Genomic DNA, 16375 nt, shown 5'->3' on the forward strand with positions numbered 1-16375 from the left:
CTAACTTGAGACCAATATCTAATAAATTTGAAATTTAAACTAACTATTTTTTATACAAAGCTCCAAAAAAATCTTATCATGCAATGACATAAATATAGAGTGGTCAACATTGTCATAAGTTTGATGTGCTCGTGATTTGTCCATTTTTATTTTGGGGGTCAGTAGCGTTTACCGCATAATTAAAGTATAACACGGGATAACCAGTGTACAAGAAGTCTAATGAAGTTATCGATAAGAGAATAGACAAAATGGTCAATATATGGACGATCGTATGTGGTCTTGAAGTATGCCACCTATTATACTATTTTTCCGGAATAATTTTTTTTGTCTACTAACTGCGACTTGCTGCAAGAGGCGTAGGCGGCCTTTCGTTCCCAGTGAAAACCATTAAAAAGAAACATAAAATTATAAAGAGAACAAATTTTATCCTCTCCCCCCATTCTCTCTTCCGTTCATTTCCTCCTATTCTCCTAGCCTCTGGCGCATTAGAAACAACAGAGATAGAACGATGGCCGAAGGAGGAGAAGAGCTCACGGTCACTCTATTGAATAAGACGGCTGAGAACGGTGGGGAAGACGAGGAGTTGGGGTTGAAGGAGAAAGTTTGGATTGAATCAAAGAAGCTTTGGGTAGTAGCGGCGCCGGCTATCTTCACGAGGTTTTCTACGTTCGGAGTTTCGATGATAAGTCAAGCTTTCATCGGCCATCTTGGACCTATCGAGTTAGCCGCTTACTCAATCACCTTCACCGTTCTCCTCCGTTTCAGTAATGGTATTTTGGTAAGACTTCGATTACTAATTAATATAATAAGTTAATATAATTCGAAAAAATAACTTTATTAGTTAATGTAGATTAATAGGGCCGATTAATAGATAGATTTCTTTTAAAACACTCCGTTGAAGACTGCATTTAGTCGTAATTCTAGTTATTAAAAAACTAAACGCATCATCCACGATTTAAAATCATTTGTGTTTTTAAGAGTTTTGATATTGAAACACTTTCTCCACTAGTCTAGGCAATGTGGTACTATTTTTGTTTTTGGTTATTGTCGTCCTGTGGTACTATTTTAGTAAACTGAGTTCCGTTAAGAAAAATCCATCCACAGAAAAAAACTAAAAATGTTTATTGCTATTGAGGGAAAAAAATATTTTTATTATATTTTATCTGGTCCAACTTGATCAACCATTTAGATCCACAAGGGGTAGCAGTGATGTCGGTCAATTTGTCTCTCTTCCATAATAATTGATTTTGATAAGAGTTGCATATAGTATTACTATTGGTGAAGGTAATATTATAGTAGTATTTTTATAAACTAATTATTTGTTGAACATATGAGAAGACTATGAAAAATAAAAGTTTAAGAATGGAAAATTCATCGGATCAATGAATTTTAAAATAGATTCAAACAAAATATTTTTTATATAGTGGACATTAAGGGAAAAGTTTCAAATTTTTTGAAAATATTCATATGGAAAATAATATGTTTAGCAAAGATATTTATACGTTAGTAATCATCAAAATTATTTTATATATTTTAACATACTACAACATTAATGAAAAGATAAATCCTAACAGAATACAGATAAAATGAAAATAATGTCTGGGACAAAATATAAAATTTAGCATTTTGTATTATATATATTCTTTGGTTTTACCTTATAAATTGTTTGACTTAAAACATGTATATTGTTATATGTTTTATTTTATATTTTATAAAGAATCATTATTTTATTTTTGATGTTTAATCAAAGAAATATAACGGCCAATGATTAATCATGTTTTATTTTTTGCTTTAATTTTTTGTATAAGAGCATCTCTAATGTAAAACTCCATTTTTTACTCTAAAATGGAGTAAAAGTGAATATGGAGTAAAATTGCTCCAACCCTACTCCATTTTTCACTTCATAATGGAGTCATGGACAAACAAAAAATAGATTACTCCGTTTATGGAATAAACTTCAAAATGGAGTGAGATATGGAGTTGGGTTGGAGCATATGTTACTCCATATTTACTTTTACTTCATTTTGGAGTAAAAAATGGAGTTGGGTTGGAGATGCCCTAATTTTTTGAAACAAAAATAACGTTTCAAAATAATTTACATCATCAAAACTAAGCTATATATATAATTTATGGAGACAATTTATACTTTTTATCACTTCAAAATGAAAGGTGTAGAAAACGTATTGTTGACAAGTTCAACAAACATTCAGTGGCAGTTCAATTCGGAGGCAACCAATAAGGTCGGAATCAAATGTCTGGTCACTGATCGGCCTAAAAATCATATGTTGTGTTTTTTCAAAAAAAAAAAAAATCATATGTTGTGACATGGGCCTTCCTACTTTACAGTTTGCATTTTGGTCGATCTTTTCTGGTCAATCTTGCTTTGCTCTATAACTTTTTTTTGTTATCATCCTTTTGTGTTTGGATTTGGTACTTGTTTTTCTTGTTGTTTTTCCAATTTTTTTGACTGTGAAGAATAATTTTATTGATTTTCAAGTGAAATCCAACACAGAAGAAATTTGACCACTACAATAAAACTAACAAGAAACTAATGGTAAACCATGCACCGACATCTTGAATAAAATTAAGTCTTGTTTATATGGTTTTGGAGTGTTTTTTTAAATATATTATTTCGGATAAGACATCGTTTTTAAGTGTTGTTTTATAACTCACCATGCAATAATCATCGTGTGTAAACTACGAATTGTGATACAGTTAGGCATGGCCAGTGCACTAGAAACACTATGTGGTCAAGCTTACGGAGCAAAACAAAACCATATGCTCGGAATCTATCTCCAAAGGTCATGGATCGTCCTCACAGGTTGTACCATTTGCCTCACGCCCGTTTATATCTTCTCGGACTCCATCCTATTAGCCTTAGGTCAAGAAGAGCGCATTGTCCGTGTGGCTCGAATCATAGCACTATGGGTCATAGGCATCAACTTCTCATTCATACCATCATTCACTTGCCAAATGTTTCTCCAAGCTCAGAGCAAGAACAAAATCATTGCTTATGTGGCTGCAGTCTCGTTAGCGGTCCACTTGTTCTTGTCGTGGCTCCTAATGGTACATTTCGATTTTGGAATCACCGGTGCTATGACCTCGACGCTCGTTGCGTTCTGGTTGCCTAACATTGCGCAGCTCTTGTTCGTCACTTGCGGTGGGTGTAAGGACACGTGGAGAGGATTCTCTATGTTGGCTTTCAAAGATTTATGGCCCGTTTTCAAACTATCCATGTCTTCCGGTGGAATGCTCTGGTACGCTTTCGTAATGTATACTAGATTTCAAATCACGATTTTAAAACCCAAGATTATTTTTTGATTAATAAAAAGATAATTTATGATACAGCCATAATTTTTTAAGGATGGTCCAGTTTAAAATTTCACAAGAAAAAATAACGATATTTTGTTTTAATAAGAGATATTAAAAATGTCCCAACCACATATTTGTATAAAAAGTATTATTAGTGATACCATTTCGTATAAATAGCGTTAGTTTTCCTATTTTGTTGGTAAAAACAAAATAAAAACTAATTGCCTTCCACTTCTACTTCCACTTGCACTTGGTCAATGTATTAGTTTTGTTGCTGGAAGATGGAACCCTTGATTCTTAATTAGTCTAGCATTTAGTTTGAAAGATTTGGTTACAAGAAAAGTTCATATTAAAGTAGCTTTATATGTAAGTGAGAGGAAGCTTCGAAATATTAAGAGTAAACTCAAAAACTCAGGCGCTCTTATGAGGAATGACATTGTCAAAGATTAATACCTTATAAATGTAAATAGATTCGTACGACATACCTCTAATGTTAGTTATTACTATGTGGTTATTTTGGACAGCTTGGAGTTATGGTATAACTCGATCTTGGTACTGCTCACTGGAAATTTAAAAAACGCAGAGGTCGCTCTAGACGCGCTTGCTATCTGGTATGTGAACAAGAATTAAGCTTCATTCTCTCTACTCTGGTACTATCTAATATATTTTCATACAGCTGAACTTGATTATTAATTTAAACATGATCATGAATATTTATGCATACTCTTATTTACCAACTTTTGTAGCCTCAACATAAATGGAATGGAGATGATGATAGCACTTGGTTTTTTGGCAGCAGCAAGGTGCGTATACATGATACCTACAAACTTAACATCATTGTTGCTATATAATATCGACATCTTATTCTTTTTATTTGCAATTATGTATAAAAATAGTGTAAGAGTGTCGAACGAGCTCGGTAGGGGAAACCCGAAAGGAGCCAAATTTGCAACATTGACAGCGGTTTTCACGTCACTCTCTATAGGAATAGTTCTATTCTTCGTCTTTTTGTTTCTAAGAGGAAAAGTTTCCTATATTTTCACTACAAGTGAAGCTGTAGCAGCAGAAGTTGCCGATCTTTCTCCACTTTTAGCCTTTTCCATCCTCATGAACAGTGTTCAACCTGTTCTCTCAGGTAGTGTTTTTGCTATTTGACATGTGAATATGTGATGGTTACTAACATGAAGCGTATCTTTGAACTAACACGTGTTTTGAACCGTTTTTAACCGGAACAGGAGTTGCTGTTGGAGCAGGATGGCAAGGATATGTTACTTACGTTAACCTTGCTTGCTATTACCTTGTCGGAATTCCTACTGGTGTAATCCTTGGTTACGTTGTCGGTTTGCAAGTCAAAGTGAGTTTTGTTTTTTTTTCTCTTTTTTATTGATGCTCTTGGAAATGACAAGTTTATATTCTCTGACAATTTTAGGGTGTCTGGATAGGAATGCTCTTTGGAGTATTCGTTCAAACTTGCGTGCTTACCATCATGACTCTGAGAACAGATTGGGATCAACAGGTTAGAAATGGATTATTATATAGTTATTTAAGTGTTTTTTTTTCCAAAATCACATAATGTTTTGCTGCCAAAACTTTTTAGGTGTATACATCGTTGAGACGTTTAAACCGGTGGGTTGTACCAGAATCTAGTGCCGTGAACAAAACTTCATCAGAGGAATAACTAATTTGGATTCTGCAAATTCACATGAGATGTCCTACCATTTTTTTTTTGTCAACTATTTCTTTCATTCAACTTAAAACACAAAAGTTATAACATTCATACATTCAAGGCTAAACTTTGCCAGAGAAAAAACCTGAACATTATCAATACATGGAATGAAACTAAAAGATAGAGGATTGAAGAGAGTAGCAAGGCTTCTACCGTCATGGAGAACACCTGCGATCTCGTTCAAAACCGACCCTAAGCACAGGGTAGATATGAAGACTTGAGAGTCTGAGAATATATGAAAACTAAGGAGGTTTATTTCCTTAGCCTTGAGAAGAGCTGAGCAAAGCTTCAAGGCTTCAACCATGAGTGCAGAACCCACCAACGCTCGAGAAGCTTCATTTGCATCTTGACAGTTCCAGACAATTTTACAAGAGAAAGCCAATAAAGTCTCAAAGGCCGTCATGTTCAAGAGATCAGTGTCAAAGATTGCTGAAAAGGAAGCGAGTGAGGTCATAGTTTCTGCATCTGAGAGAACCATCTTCAACACCAAGTCACCTGTAACAACACCACTCAAAGCAGGTTGAAGTTTTGGAAAGAGAGCAAGCTCCATAAAGGAGAACTCAAGTCTATAATAGACTAAAGAAACCAGAAAACCAACATTATGGTTTTTCTTTCCAATAAGCCATAATGGGAAGGGAGACAAACTCAGACTTATCAATCCTAAACTCCATAAAGTTGAACCGTCATGAAACAATGCCAATAGGATATTAGTCCGAAGAACATCCTCATAACGAGGTAACAGAGGGCTAACAAGGAGCTTTTCATCCTCATACAGAGGTAAACTGGATCTCATCCTAAGAGATAGAAAAACATCCTCACACTGAGGTAAATAGAGTTTTAACAGGCAGACAGCACAATGAACTTTCCTCAAAAACAACTTGTTCCAAAGAGGTACATAGACAATACCTTCACAGAGCTTGTTGGAGAGATCCGATGGTCCAGAAGAAGCAACCTTACCAATGGAATTAATCGCCAGATCTGAAAGAGGAGACTTGAAATCCCAAGCTTGGGTATGTGTTCGGAGAGAGACGCAATGGGAGACACTGAAGAACGAGGCCAAACACTGAAGACGATGAACAAGGACAAAGAACGAGTCTGGAGGATCTGGTGGTTCAGGTGGGATGATGGAAGTGAGAGTTTCAAACTCTACCGAACGAAGCTTAGGTGGTGGTGGATCAGGAGGAGGTCGGCATCACGACGGAGGAGGGGCCTCCACCGTCAACACCATGGAGGAGGAGGAGATATGCTTCAACAGAAGGAGGGCTTGGCGTTGGCGTCAGATCTGGATCGGCGGAGATCCATGCCTAGGGAGGCGGGCCTGGGAGCTTTTGAAAGTTTAAATGTTCTGCTCATTTGAGATGTCCTATCATTATACATAAAAATCCGTGCAATCTTTTAAGCCTCTGAAAACAAGATTGTAGAGCATGATTATCCCTAGCACCTCTAGTGGGACTCTTAATCATCTTTAGTAATAAATGTGTCTTAAGAACTTTACTTAAGAGATCTCTAAATTTTTTTCCTCCAATGCAAGTATCTTATTTAGGAGTTCTTAAAAAAATTGGCATCAAAACAAATCACTACAACTAATCAAAAACATTTTCTATTGGCATCAATGCAAGTATGTAAATGTCTGGTCTTGACAGGTAATGTAAACTCTAAACATGTTCTATTTTGGTTAGCTACAAACTACACAACTGGCATCAACACAAGTCACTACAACTAATCACTTCAACACATTTGTTCCCACTATCTATCATCTATCACCATATCTATCCTTGTTGGACTCTTCACCTAGTGTCTATAATTCAACAATAGCAGAGCATCAAAAGCCTGGTTATACACACAGATGGAGACAAATACAACACTTACTCTGGCAATGAAAGTGCTGGCAAGTGCAGAGACACCACCTCCATGAACAATCTACACGAGGTTACCTCTTTCTTGAGGTATTGATCTCGAACAGAGGTGGTGATCGGCCAGTTAGATAATTCCATTTCTAGATATTGCTTAGTCCGCAAACACTGCTCTTTCATAGCTGATTCATGTGGATAACTCTGAGCAGCCTTGAACAGTTCCAACACAGAAACTGTATTCTTTAAATATCCTTCCAAAGTATTGGAGAAACCAGATTCTTCTGCAAACGGCTTTAGAGGATCTGCCAAAAAAAAACACAAAAGTCTCAAATTAACACATACATTAGAGTTGCTTATCACCTAAGAGCTATATCTTATCTGAAATGTCAAACTTCACCGTAAGAACATCATAGCTATGATAAAGTAATAACAGAAACGCCAAAGCACAAGTCCAAACATATCTCTTCATCCCCACGCAGCCAGCATCTATTGTTCAACAATGATGGTTTGAAAAAAGAATCATGAATACAAACATCGGATTTTGTGTGTGTGGTACCCAATTAATATGTGGAATTTATTTCTGTTTGAAATCGATATAGACTATGATTCTATGATTTTTTTCAAAATTGTAGGTGTAATTGAGTTTGACCTCCAAATTTTTACACAAATAAATTAAAAGTATATTTTTAGAAGTGGTTTTTTATAGCAAAGCAATGAATCGTACATATGAAATAGAGATGTAAAAGTAAGACCTTACTGAAATCAATCTTTGAGGACTTGCTCATATTTTCCAATGTATTGAATAATTCATAAAGTGTATATGTTAAGTTAAAAAATAGTATATTACTTTTCTGTTGTTTTAGGTTAAATAAGTGTACTGTCGAGAGTTGAAGATAAATTAATTGGAGGTAAATGAATTAGGTTCCGTTTAGACTTTGAAGACTTTAGATGTTTAACAGTCTTGAAAGCATTTTTTTTACCCAATCATGCTTTGATTCTCAAAAGTCACTTTTCACATTTTTCTTTTCTTCTTGAATTTTTCGTATTTTTCTAAATCCTCAATTATGTGCTTTTACTTTTCTCTCATAGGTAAAGATCCATTTTTTAGTTTTGAAAATGCTTATTATTCTTTCCTCTCTCCCAAACTGTTTCAAATTTTTTTATATTAAATTAATTTTATTAATAAAACTTTGAAAAATTAATGTCTTGTTCTTTTGAAATCCATTTTATAACGCTTTATAGTTATATATATATAATATATCAATAAAGAAAAGTTTACTTGCTTAATAATTATATTTTAAAATTGTAATTTTATATCTTCTTATTTATACAATTTTTTCATTTGTAATATAATCCTAGGTTCTACGTGTGTGTAATAGTAGTTAACTCGATCCGAAAAAGCAGAAATTCATATCTAATCTATTAATTTATGGATTATCTACTATTTGAAGTTTTCATTTAAATTTTGGACTCTTTCATAGTTGTTGCTAGAATATATCATACCTCCTATACAATACAACCTACTAACTTAAATTAAACCAAATTTTAACCAACATAGATTAGTTAAACCTAACCAGTAACACTTTTATAATATTTTGGTTAATCTCTTAATATAATTAGATCATATAAAACTGAACCACTCTTAAATCAACGAGTTCCATATCATTCCAGACATAAGAGAAAAAATATCCGACTCATTTACAACGTAAGCATACAAAGACCGTGTATGCTTATGCTCATTGATCTTCCAAAAACCAAATAATGGTGGCATAGACCAACATAGGCTCATGTTCGTATCACTAACTTTACTTCCATATATTTACTCTTCACCTACATCATATCACAACATACACAGTTATGCAAGAACATGATTTTTTTGTTCAAACAACCAAATAATGGTGGCATATGGTCAGTAGATTTTTTAAATATGGTTTTTATATATTACATTTTACGAGACTATGTATATAAGTTTTTTTTTGAAAAAGGCATAACTATGTGTATAAGTTAAAAGGTAAAAGGTGTGACAAGGCAAATTATTATACTAAAAATGAAAGAAGATTAAATACAAACTAATAACAAGTACAACACAAATTATAACACTATTAAATTCTATATATATTTAATAAAATATTATATATATGTCTAATATGTGTATATATAAATGTTACACAAAATATATATAATATTATATACATATATTATATATACCATATATTATTAATTGAAATTTGACAAATCAATTTCCGCTTTTTAGGGCGGGTCCTAATCTAGTTTCCCTCTTTAAAAGAGAGAGAAAACGAGAGCTATGAAAGAAAAAGTTCCAAGACTATATAATTAAATTATTCTTTGTATAAATAATAATATGTAGTGGCAGTTTTTGTAATAGCACTAGTAAATAAAGGGTAATTAATTGTTTAGTCCCATAAAGATATGAATTTGACACATCAACATGGCAGATGTGTAATTAAAGTACCAAGTAAAGTTATTTTTTAAATTTGCTTTTCTCTTAGTAAGATTACCACTATTGGAGTTTTTAGCATTATTAAACTTTTTTTTTTAATTTTTTTGTTTGAATAGTTAATGACTCTAATCAAAATTTTATCTCTAATAATGTTTTTTAATTTGGAGTTCTTAGGAATAAATTTTTTTTTTTTAAAGTGAAATTAAAATTTTTATTTATTGCATGACTAAATTTAAAGATACAATAATTATTAATCTTCATCACCAAATTTGTTTCAAATATTTTCGATTAAATCATTTTTCAATTGTTCATATATACGCCTATCGCGAACATCATTTCGAATGATCAAAACTTGAGAAGTGAAAAAGATCAAAACTTGAAAAATATCAAAACTTTTAATTTGGGATGGTAAACCCATAACCAATATTACATTATTAAAACAGCAAAAAAAATCAAGGAACGAAAACGTGAAACAGAAGAGACAAATATAAACAGAGAGGAAGAGGAAGAAACCTAAAATAAGCTTAAACAGATCTTGTACAGAGGCGGAATCACTGGAAAAGAATAACGGAAAAGAGCGAAAACACAAACGCCTTCAGTGCCATGTACATAAAGATCAAGTCTTTAAATTTCTTATTTAATACTAATCCTTAGATTCATTAAGCTAAATAATATTATTTTATTTTTTATAAGATTTAGCGCTAAGGACTCTTCATGTTGCTCCATTGCGGGTGCTCTAAGTAAGAGATATATGTTCAAGAAACCGGAAAAGAAGACACCGGTCGTTGTAACAAATTTCCAATCTTGATTTGGAAGGAGTATCATTAAAAATGCGTAAATCCTTTTAAATCCGAGCACCCATATAATACCGACATTTTGCGTTCTGGTGTGGTTTAGTTATTTTCTCTCGGTTTAAATCATAGCGATTAAGAATGTATTAGGCCTGGCGAAAATAGACAGCGATTCGGGCCGGCCCATTACACAAACCCATTCATAACACAAGCGGAAACCCTCCTAGGGTTTGCATTCATTCTAGGGCTTCTTTGTTCCCTCCTTTAAAAACGCGGCCGCAACTTCACAAGTCCCCTCCCTGAGCCTAAAACAGAGCGAGTGAGTTGAGCAAGAACGTGAGGAGAAGATGAAGACGATCCTTTCTTCCGAGACGATGGACATCCCCGAAAGCATTACCATCAAAGTTAACGCTAAGGTGATCGAAGTTGAAGGACCTCGCGGCAAACTTGTTCGCGACTTCAAGCATCTCAACCTCGATTTCCAGCTCATCAAGGACGCCGAAACCGGGAAGAAGAAGCTGAAGATCGACTCGTGGTTCGGATCTCGCAAATCAAGTGCATCCATCAGAACCGCTCTTAGCCACGTCGATAACCTCATCACCGGTGTCACCAGAGGGTTCAGGTACAAGATGAGGTTTGTGTATGCTCATTTTCCCATCAACGCTTCCATCGGCGGTGACAGCAAGTCCATTGAGATCCGTAACTTCCTTGGGGAGAAGAAGGTTTGTGTCTTTTTTTTTTAATTTGATTTAGATTTGATGATTTATTTGTTCTTACGTAGAAATGTATTCATTGGAACATATAGGTGAGGAAGGTAGATATGTTGGATGGTGTAACCATTGTTCGGTCTGAGAAAGTTAAGGATGAGATTGTTCTTGATGGAAATGACATTGAGCTTGTTTCAAGGTCATGCGCTCTTATCAACCAGGTATGCTCTCTAACGATACCAATTCAAATTCAGTAATATCATTTTGTATGGTAACAGTTGCCTTGATTCATTTTCTGCTCGACCATATGGGGATTTTTTGAGTTTCTCATATGCATTTTACATTATCACCTAGCAAAAAAAATTTAGAGAGATAACTTGGCCGAGTTTGCATATTGTGTCTTGCTGTTGTGTTTATAAATTGTCTTTGTTGATTTTGGAATTTGGTTTGTCCCCTCACCATTTAGACGGAAACATGGGTATTTTGGTGGATGTTTGAATTTGGGATTTACATGATGTATAGTGAAACCATTTTTGATTATTACACTGATTGATTTATAACACACAAGTGTAATTTGCTTTCTCTAATCACAATGGCTTTGTATGTAATGTGCAGAAATGTCACGTGAAGAAAAAGGATATCAGGAAGTTCCTTGACGGTATCTATGTTAGCGAGAAGAGCAAGATCGTTGAAGAGGAATAGACAAATATGTCTCCTTCATCTTTTGAATGTTTAGTTTGTTTTTCAGACCAAAATCTCACCGGTGTTGCAAAACTCGGCTTATCCCTTGTCTTTTTGTTCGAGATTTTTATTTACTTTTGCAGAAGTTTTTGGAGACACAATTTGCTAGTCCTTTTACCTATTTCACTCTTTTGAATCGTCCTTTTTCTTTTGGCTCAACTTCAACTTACATTGTACACTTCTTAGATCTTACAAGAAATCTACAGTCTAGGCCTGCCAATACCACCGTATCGACACAAATAAGAGACGGATTACTAGTAATTAACACAAATTACTGCAATTTTCTTTGGATTATATGACCTATTGATATTAGTTGTGTCCAAATATATTTAATTATAATTATATACACTAATCACGTGTTATATGTCGTTACGTAATTTTGTTTACAGTAATTCGTTGATTTACTTTTTACACATAATTTCTCAAGATGGACGAAACATAAAATTGCAGAAGCAGAGTATATTTTTGATGATTGAATCAATAATGTGATGGTGGTTTTTGATGTATCCATGTGTTAATGACAATCGGTGGTGTATTCTTAATAGGTTAGTTCACTGCCATGAGTTAAACTGTTCCAAAAAAGTGTGATTTGTGATGGTGGTTTCTGAAAATCAATGGTCAAATTTTTCTGCAAGAAGAAAACAAGGTTTTGAAACCTAAAGTGGTAGTTCGGTGGTTATGACGTCACTTAATACTCAACCATCCTAACCTAATTTCAGCATGTATTGTTTTATTAGATACTTCTAAACCCACTTTGTAAAGCTTTTTGAGTTTAAGCAATGAATCAAACATTGACAGAAAAAAGCAATGAATCAGACATTGACAGAAAAAAAATAATGAATCAAACATATGAAAAAAAAATATTTTCTCTGAATAGTCAGAGAAATCTAGACAGTATAATATTTATTGGTTCTCTAAATCAGCATTCTTTCGAGTTGTATAATAAAAGTTTCATCAAAATCTAAAAATCACAAATCAAATTATTTCATTTTATGTACAAATAAATAAATATATATATATATATATATATATATATATTAGAAATTCAAATTCAATGTTTATTTGACCAAACATTAATTTATTCAAATTTTAAATATTTTACACATACATTAAGTTTATCAATTAACAAAACACATGCTTAACATCGTTTAACTGGACTTTTAATAGAAATAAATATTCATATAAACTCATTTAGTTTAACAGGTTTTAAATAGGTTGTTCGAATAAAAATATTTATTAAATGTGATTTATTAAATGCGATTTTACAGTGTTATCTCCGAAAACAATATCAAATTCAACCTACAATGAAAACTGACCAATTTTTTGAAAAATATATGAAAAAATTATTTTTAATATACTCTTCTATATATATACACACACACACATATATATATATATATATATATATATATATATATATATATATAGGTTTTCGGATATAACACTGTAAAAATCGTTCAAGCATATAGGTCAAATCTAATAGAGTATGAGACTTTGTTTTTCTGGTCGATTCCGAATCGGGTTTTTTGGATACAAATATTTATGACTATTATTTTAGGTAACTACTAAGAAAACATAATATGTTGCAAGGGTCGATTCCGAGTCAGTTTTTTTTGTACACGAATTGATAGAACCAAAATTAGGATCACTCTTTCGGTACGGATGATATGGACTCAGATCCGGGAGGATTGAGAACTGATGGTTTGAATGGTGACACAAAGGATTGCGGAAGACCCGATGATACTACCAGACTTCAATTGTCGCCGGATGTGACGCACCGGTCCAACAAAGGAATGATTGAAACTTGGAGATAACCTCACCAAGAAACTAGAAATGTTCTTGACAAAGAACAGAGAGTAAAAACTCATAAAAAGAAAAAAAAATTCGTTGGTTTTATTGCAATGACAAAGGGTTACATTTTATAGTGTTTCTAGTAAAAAAAAATAAAGGAAAATGATGAAAACAATACATAGAAAATGCAAACTTGACCAGATCTGGTCAAGGTACGAAAATTGAGTTTGACTGCAGTTGAACCCTTCAAATTCTTCTGTCCAGATTCAATGAACGTTGCTGTGTTGATCAAGTTCATCACGGTATGGACCAGGATGCACGAAGGGCTGTCCGCGGGCTGTTCAGTGAACCCTCATGAACGGATGGCAACTTTTCTTGACCCAAATCTTCAGAGAGTTTAAGAAACATTCTTTTGGAGAAGTTGGAAGCATCGATCATCATGAAATCATCAAAGTGGTCGGAAAGGTCGTGATCAACATGATCCGGGTGATAATCACGATGATCTGGGTGATGATCACGATGATCCGGGTGATGATCACGATGCTCCGGGTGTTGATCACGATGATCCGGGTGTTGATCACGATGATCACGATGATCCGGGTGTTGATCAAATGTTCATGGATTCTGGCTCGACTGTTAGTCCTAGAATGATGAATGGGTCGGGAAAGAAGTGATGTGGGTCGATCAATTCCATTGTCTGGTCGTGGATCCGGCCTAAGGTCCTTCCCGGGTGTACGCGGGTCGACCCGGTACACGGCTCGGTCTGTCAATCTGGTACGGCCGGATGGATGAACCTTGGCTGAACTGATCTGGACGTCCTGAACTCCATGCTGAGCTGGTTCCATGTACTGATCCTTGGGCCGGGGTCTATCATTCCCTCCCTCTTCAAAAGGATTTGTCCTCAAATCCATTGTACCTGTATCAAAAGGAAATAAATCAGATTGAGAGGAATTAAAATTCAAGGAAAAATCAGTGAATGGAAAGTTTGGACAGAACCTTCCTTGGTGGTTTGAACTCGTTTCCCTCAAGTAAGTCCTTTGGCGTCCATCAGTGCTTGCTCTCCGTGGGAAATGATCATGCTTATCCTGTTCATTCAAAACAACTAGAGAAACCAAATCAAATCTGCAAAAGAAATAATCCAAGGGTTTCTCTATCCTGAAGACATCAAAAACAGGATCCAAACTCTTAGGATAATCATCAAGCACGTGGGCAAGCATCAAGCAAGTAAACTGAGTGCCAAAAATTGGTTTATCAAATTCAAAATCAGGCCAAGGTGTGAAACTGTTAAGAAAAGAATGAGACAGTGCCAATTGTGAAAATTCCTCACCATGAACGAAATCAAAAGGTTTCTTTGACTGAAGCAATTTTGGTTCATGCTCTTTCCTACACCAAATCTCTTTCAAAGCACAGCTTAATGAAAACAATTCATGAAAAAGTTTAAGCAAATTGTTTTTCAACCAAGTAAAAATGTGTTTTCGTTTAGACATTCTCGGTTTCAAAACATTTTTATGAAGAATAGAGACAATCAACTCATGATCCATACAGTGCTTTTGGTTTTGACAAGAGATTGAATGAGAAGTCTCCTTTGGTTCAGTACTGGCTGATTGATCTCCTGGTCGCCATGGTCGGGTTTGAAGCTGATTGAATTGGCTAGCTTCCCATTGAAGCAAGTGTAGAACAGGTTTGGCCGGTTTTGGAGAATGGATCATAACTTCATGATTCCATAGCCATATATCCTGATAGTGAGCTTTCTGGGAAGAGGAGAGATTCATCTTGAATCCTATGATCGGCTTTGGCTCAGGCCGCTTCTTCTCAAGGCTTGAATCTGCTTCAAAAGCTGGATACTCGCATACAGATGGACTGGGAAACCGCCTGATTGAAAAATTCATAACTTCTTTCTCCGTGAAGATTTTCAAGTGATTCCAAGCCTTAGTGAATCCTTGGGGAGTTGGCGTTCCAGGAAAATTGGAGTCAAGACGAAAGACCTTCTGGACGCCGAGATATTCGCTTTGGACTGAACCTATGTCGCTGACATCTCCAAGGTGGCCAGTTTGAGTGGATGTATCAATGCATCTCCAAATTTCAGGCTGACGAGCATGGTCAATGCTTTCTCTTCTCTGAGGCTGAACCTGTTTATCCTGGACACTCAAAACAAACATTAAAATACCAGGGTCATATGTGCAAGACATGTACTTGTGCAAATCAGAAATCAAGCTATCTTTTCCAAGAACAAGTAGCACACATTTCAGCCTGTCAAGATGCACATCAAAGTAAACATTATAGACCAGAATGGTGTCAAGGCTCGTGATTTCATAGTTCCTAAAGAACAATTTCACAACATGCACAAGTTTCTCAGATTTAGAACACAAAAAATCAAGCTCAAACTGAGAATTACTTTTCCAAGGCTCAATATGTTTTTCAAAGAAGGTGTTGCAAATCAAAATGCTTTAAAGGCATGAAACACCATAGAACATATTCAAGACGAGCCTAGGTTGATCATATTCAGTACACAAAAGCTTTAGATCAAGATCAGATCCAAAATAAGAAGGGGCAGGTTTCAAATCAGAATCACAACAAAAATCGGTTTCAGTTCTAAGTGATTTATGTTCTAGCAAAGTCTTAACCATAAATTCGTCCAAGGCACAAGGGAATGCAAACAAATCACCAGTCATCAGTCCATGACTAGAGAAACTTAGATCAAAACCATTATTCTTGAAACAAACAAAGGAATCACAAGGTTTTCGGAAACAAAAATCTGGTTGTTGCAAAACAAGCTCAAATGATTTTTCAAGATGATCAAAACCTTTGTGATGTTTTAGAAACTGATCAAAACTCAAAATAAGACCAGAAGAGATGTCATTGTCATTTAGAAAAATTTTTTGATCAAAGAGTTTATCAGGTTTAAGTTTCTCAAAAGAATGAATCATGTTATCAAAAACAGAATTTGACACACAAAATTCTTTCACATTGTCTAGACCAAAACTTTTGACATT

General features: G+C 34.6%; 2 protein-coding genes across 3 annotated transcripts; both read left to right on the plus strand.

Annotated features, from left to right (window-relative positions):
• The first annotated feature begins 377 nt into the window (after nt 1–377).
• LOC108805151 (protein DETOXIFICATION 21) lies at nt 378–6563 on the plus strand. 2 transcript variants are annotated; one of them, XM_056986544.1, is made up of 9 exons: nt 378–778; nt 2716–3257; nt 3837–3923; nt 4059–4115; nt 4209–4447; nt 4548–4666; nt 4742–4828; nt 4910–5028; nt 6406–6563. In XM_056986544.1, the coding sequence occupies exons 1-8, from the start codon at nt 509–511 to the stop codon at nt 4988–4990; spliced, it is 1482 nt and encodes a 493-aa protein (XP_056842524.1). In that variant the 5' UTR covers nt 378–508; the 3' UTR covers nt 4991–5028; nt 6406–6563. The 2 variants fall into 2 exon arrangements, with proteins under 2 accessions (XP_056842524.1, XP_018432629.1); XM_018577127.2 differs by lacking the exon at nt 6406–6563 and having other exon boundaries at nt 4910–5089.
• Nucleotides 6564–10419: 3856 nt separating this feature from the next.
• On the plus strand, nt 10420–11719 carry LOC108805168 (60S ribosomal protein L9-1). The gene is made up of 3 exons (XM_018577142.2): nt 10420–10865; nt 10949–11071; nt 11466–11719. Exons 1-3 carry the CDS (start codon nt 10491–10493, stop codon nt 11550–11552), a joined length of 585 nt encoding a protein of 194 aa, XP_018432644.1. The 5' UTR covers nt 10420–10490; the 3' UTR covers nt 11553–11719.
• The last annotated feature ends 4656 nt before the right edge of the window (nt 11720–16375 follow it).

The sequence above is a fragment of the Raphanus sativus genome, chromosome 1 (assembly GCF_000801105.2).
Source record: "Raphanus sativus cultivar WK10039 chromosome 1, ASM80110v3, whole genome shotgun sequence".
In the NCBI taxonomy this organism is placed as follows: domain Eukaryota; kingdom Viridiplantae; phylum Streptophyta; class Magnoliopsida; order Brassicales; family Brassicaceae; genus Raphanus; species Raphanus sativus.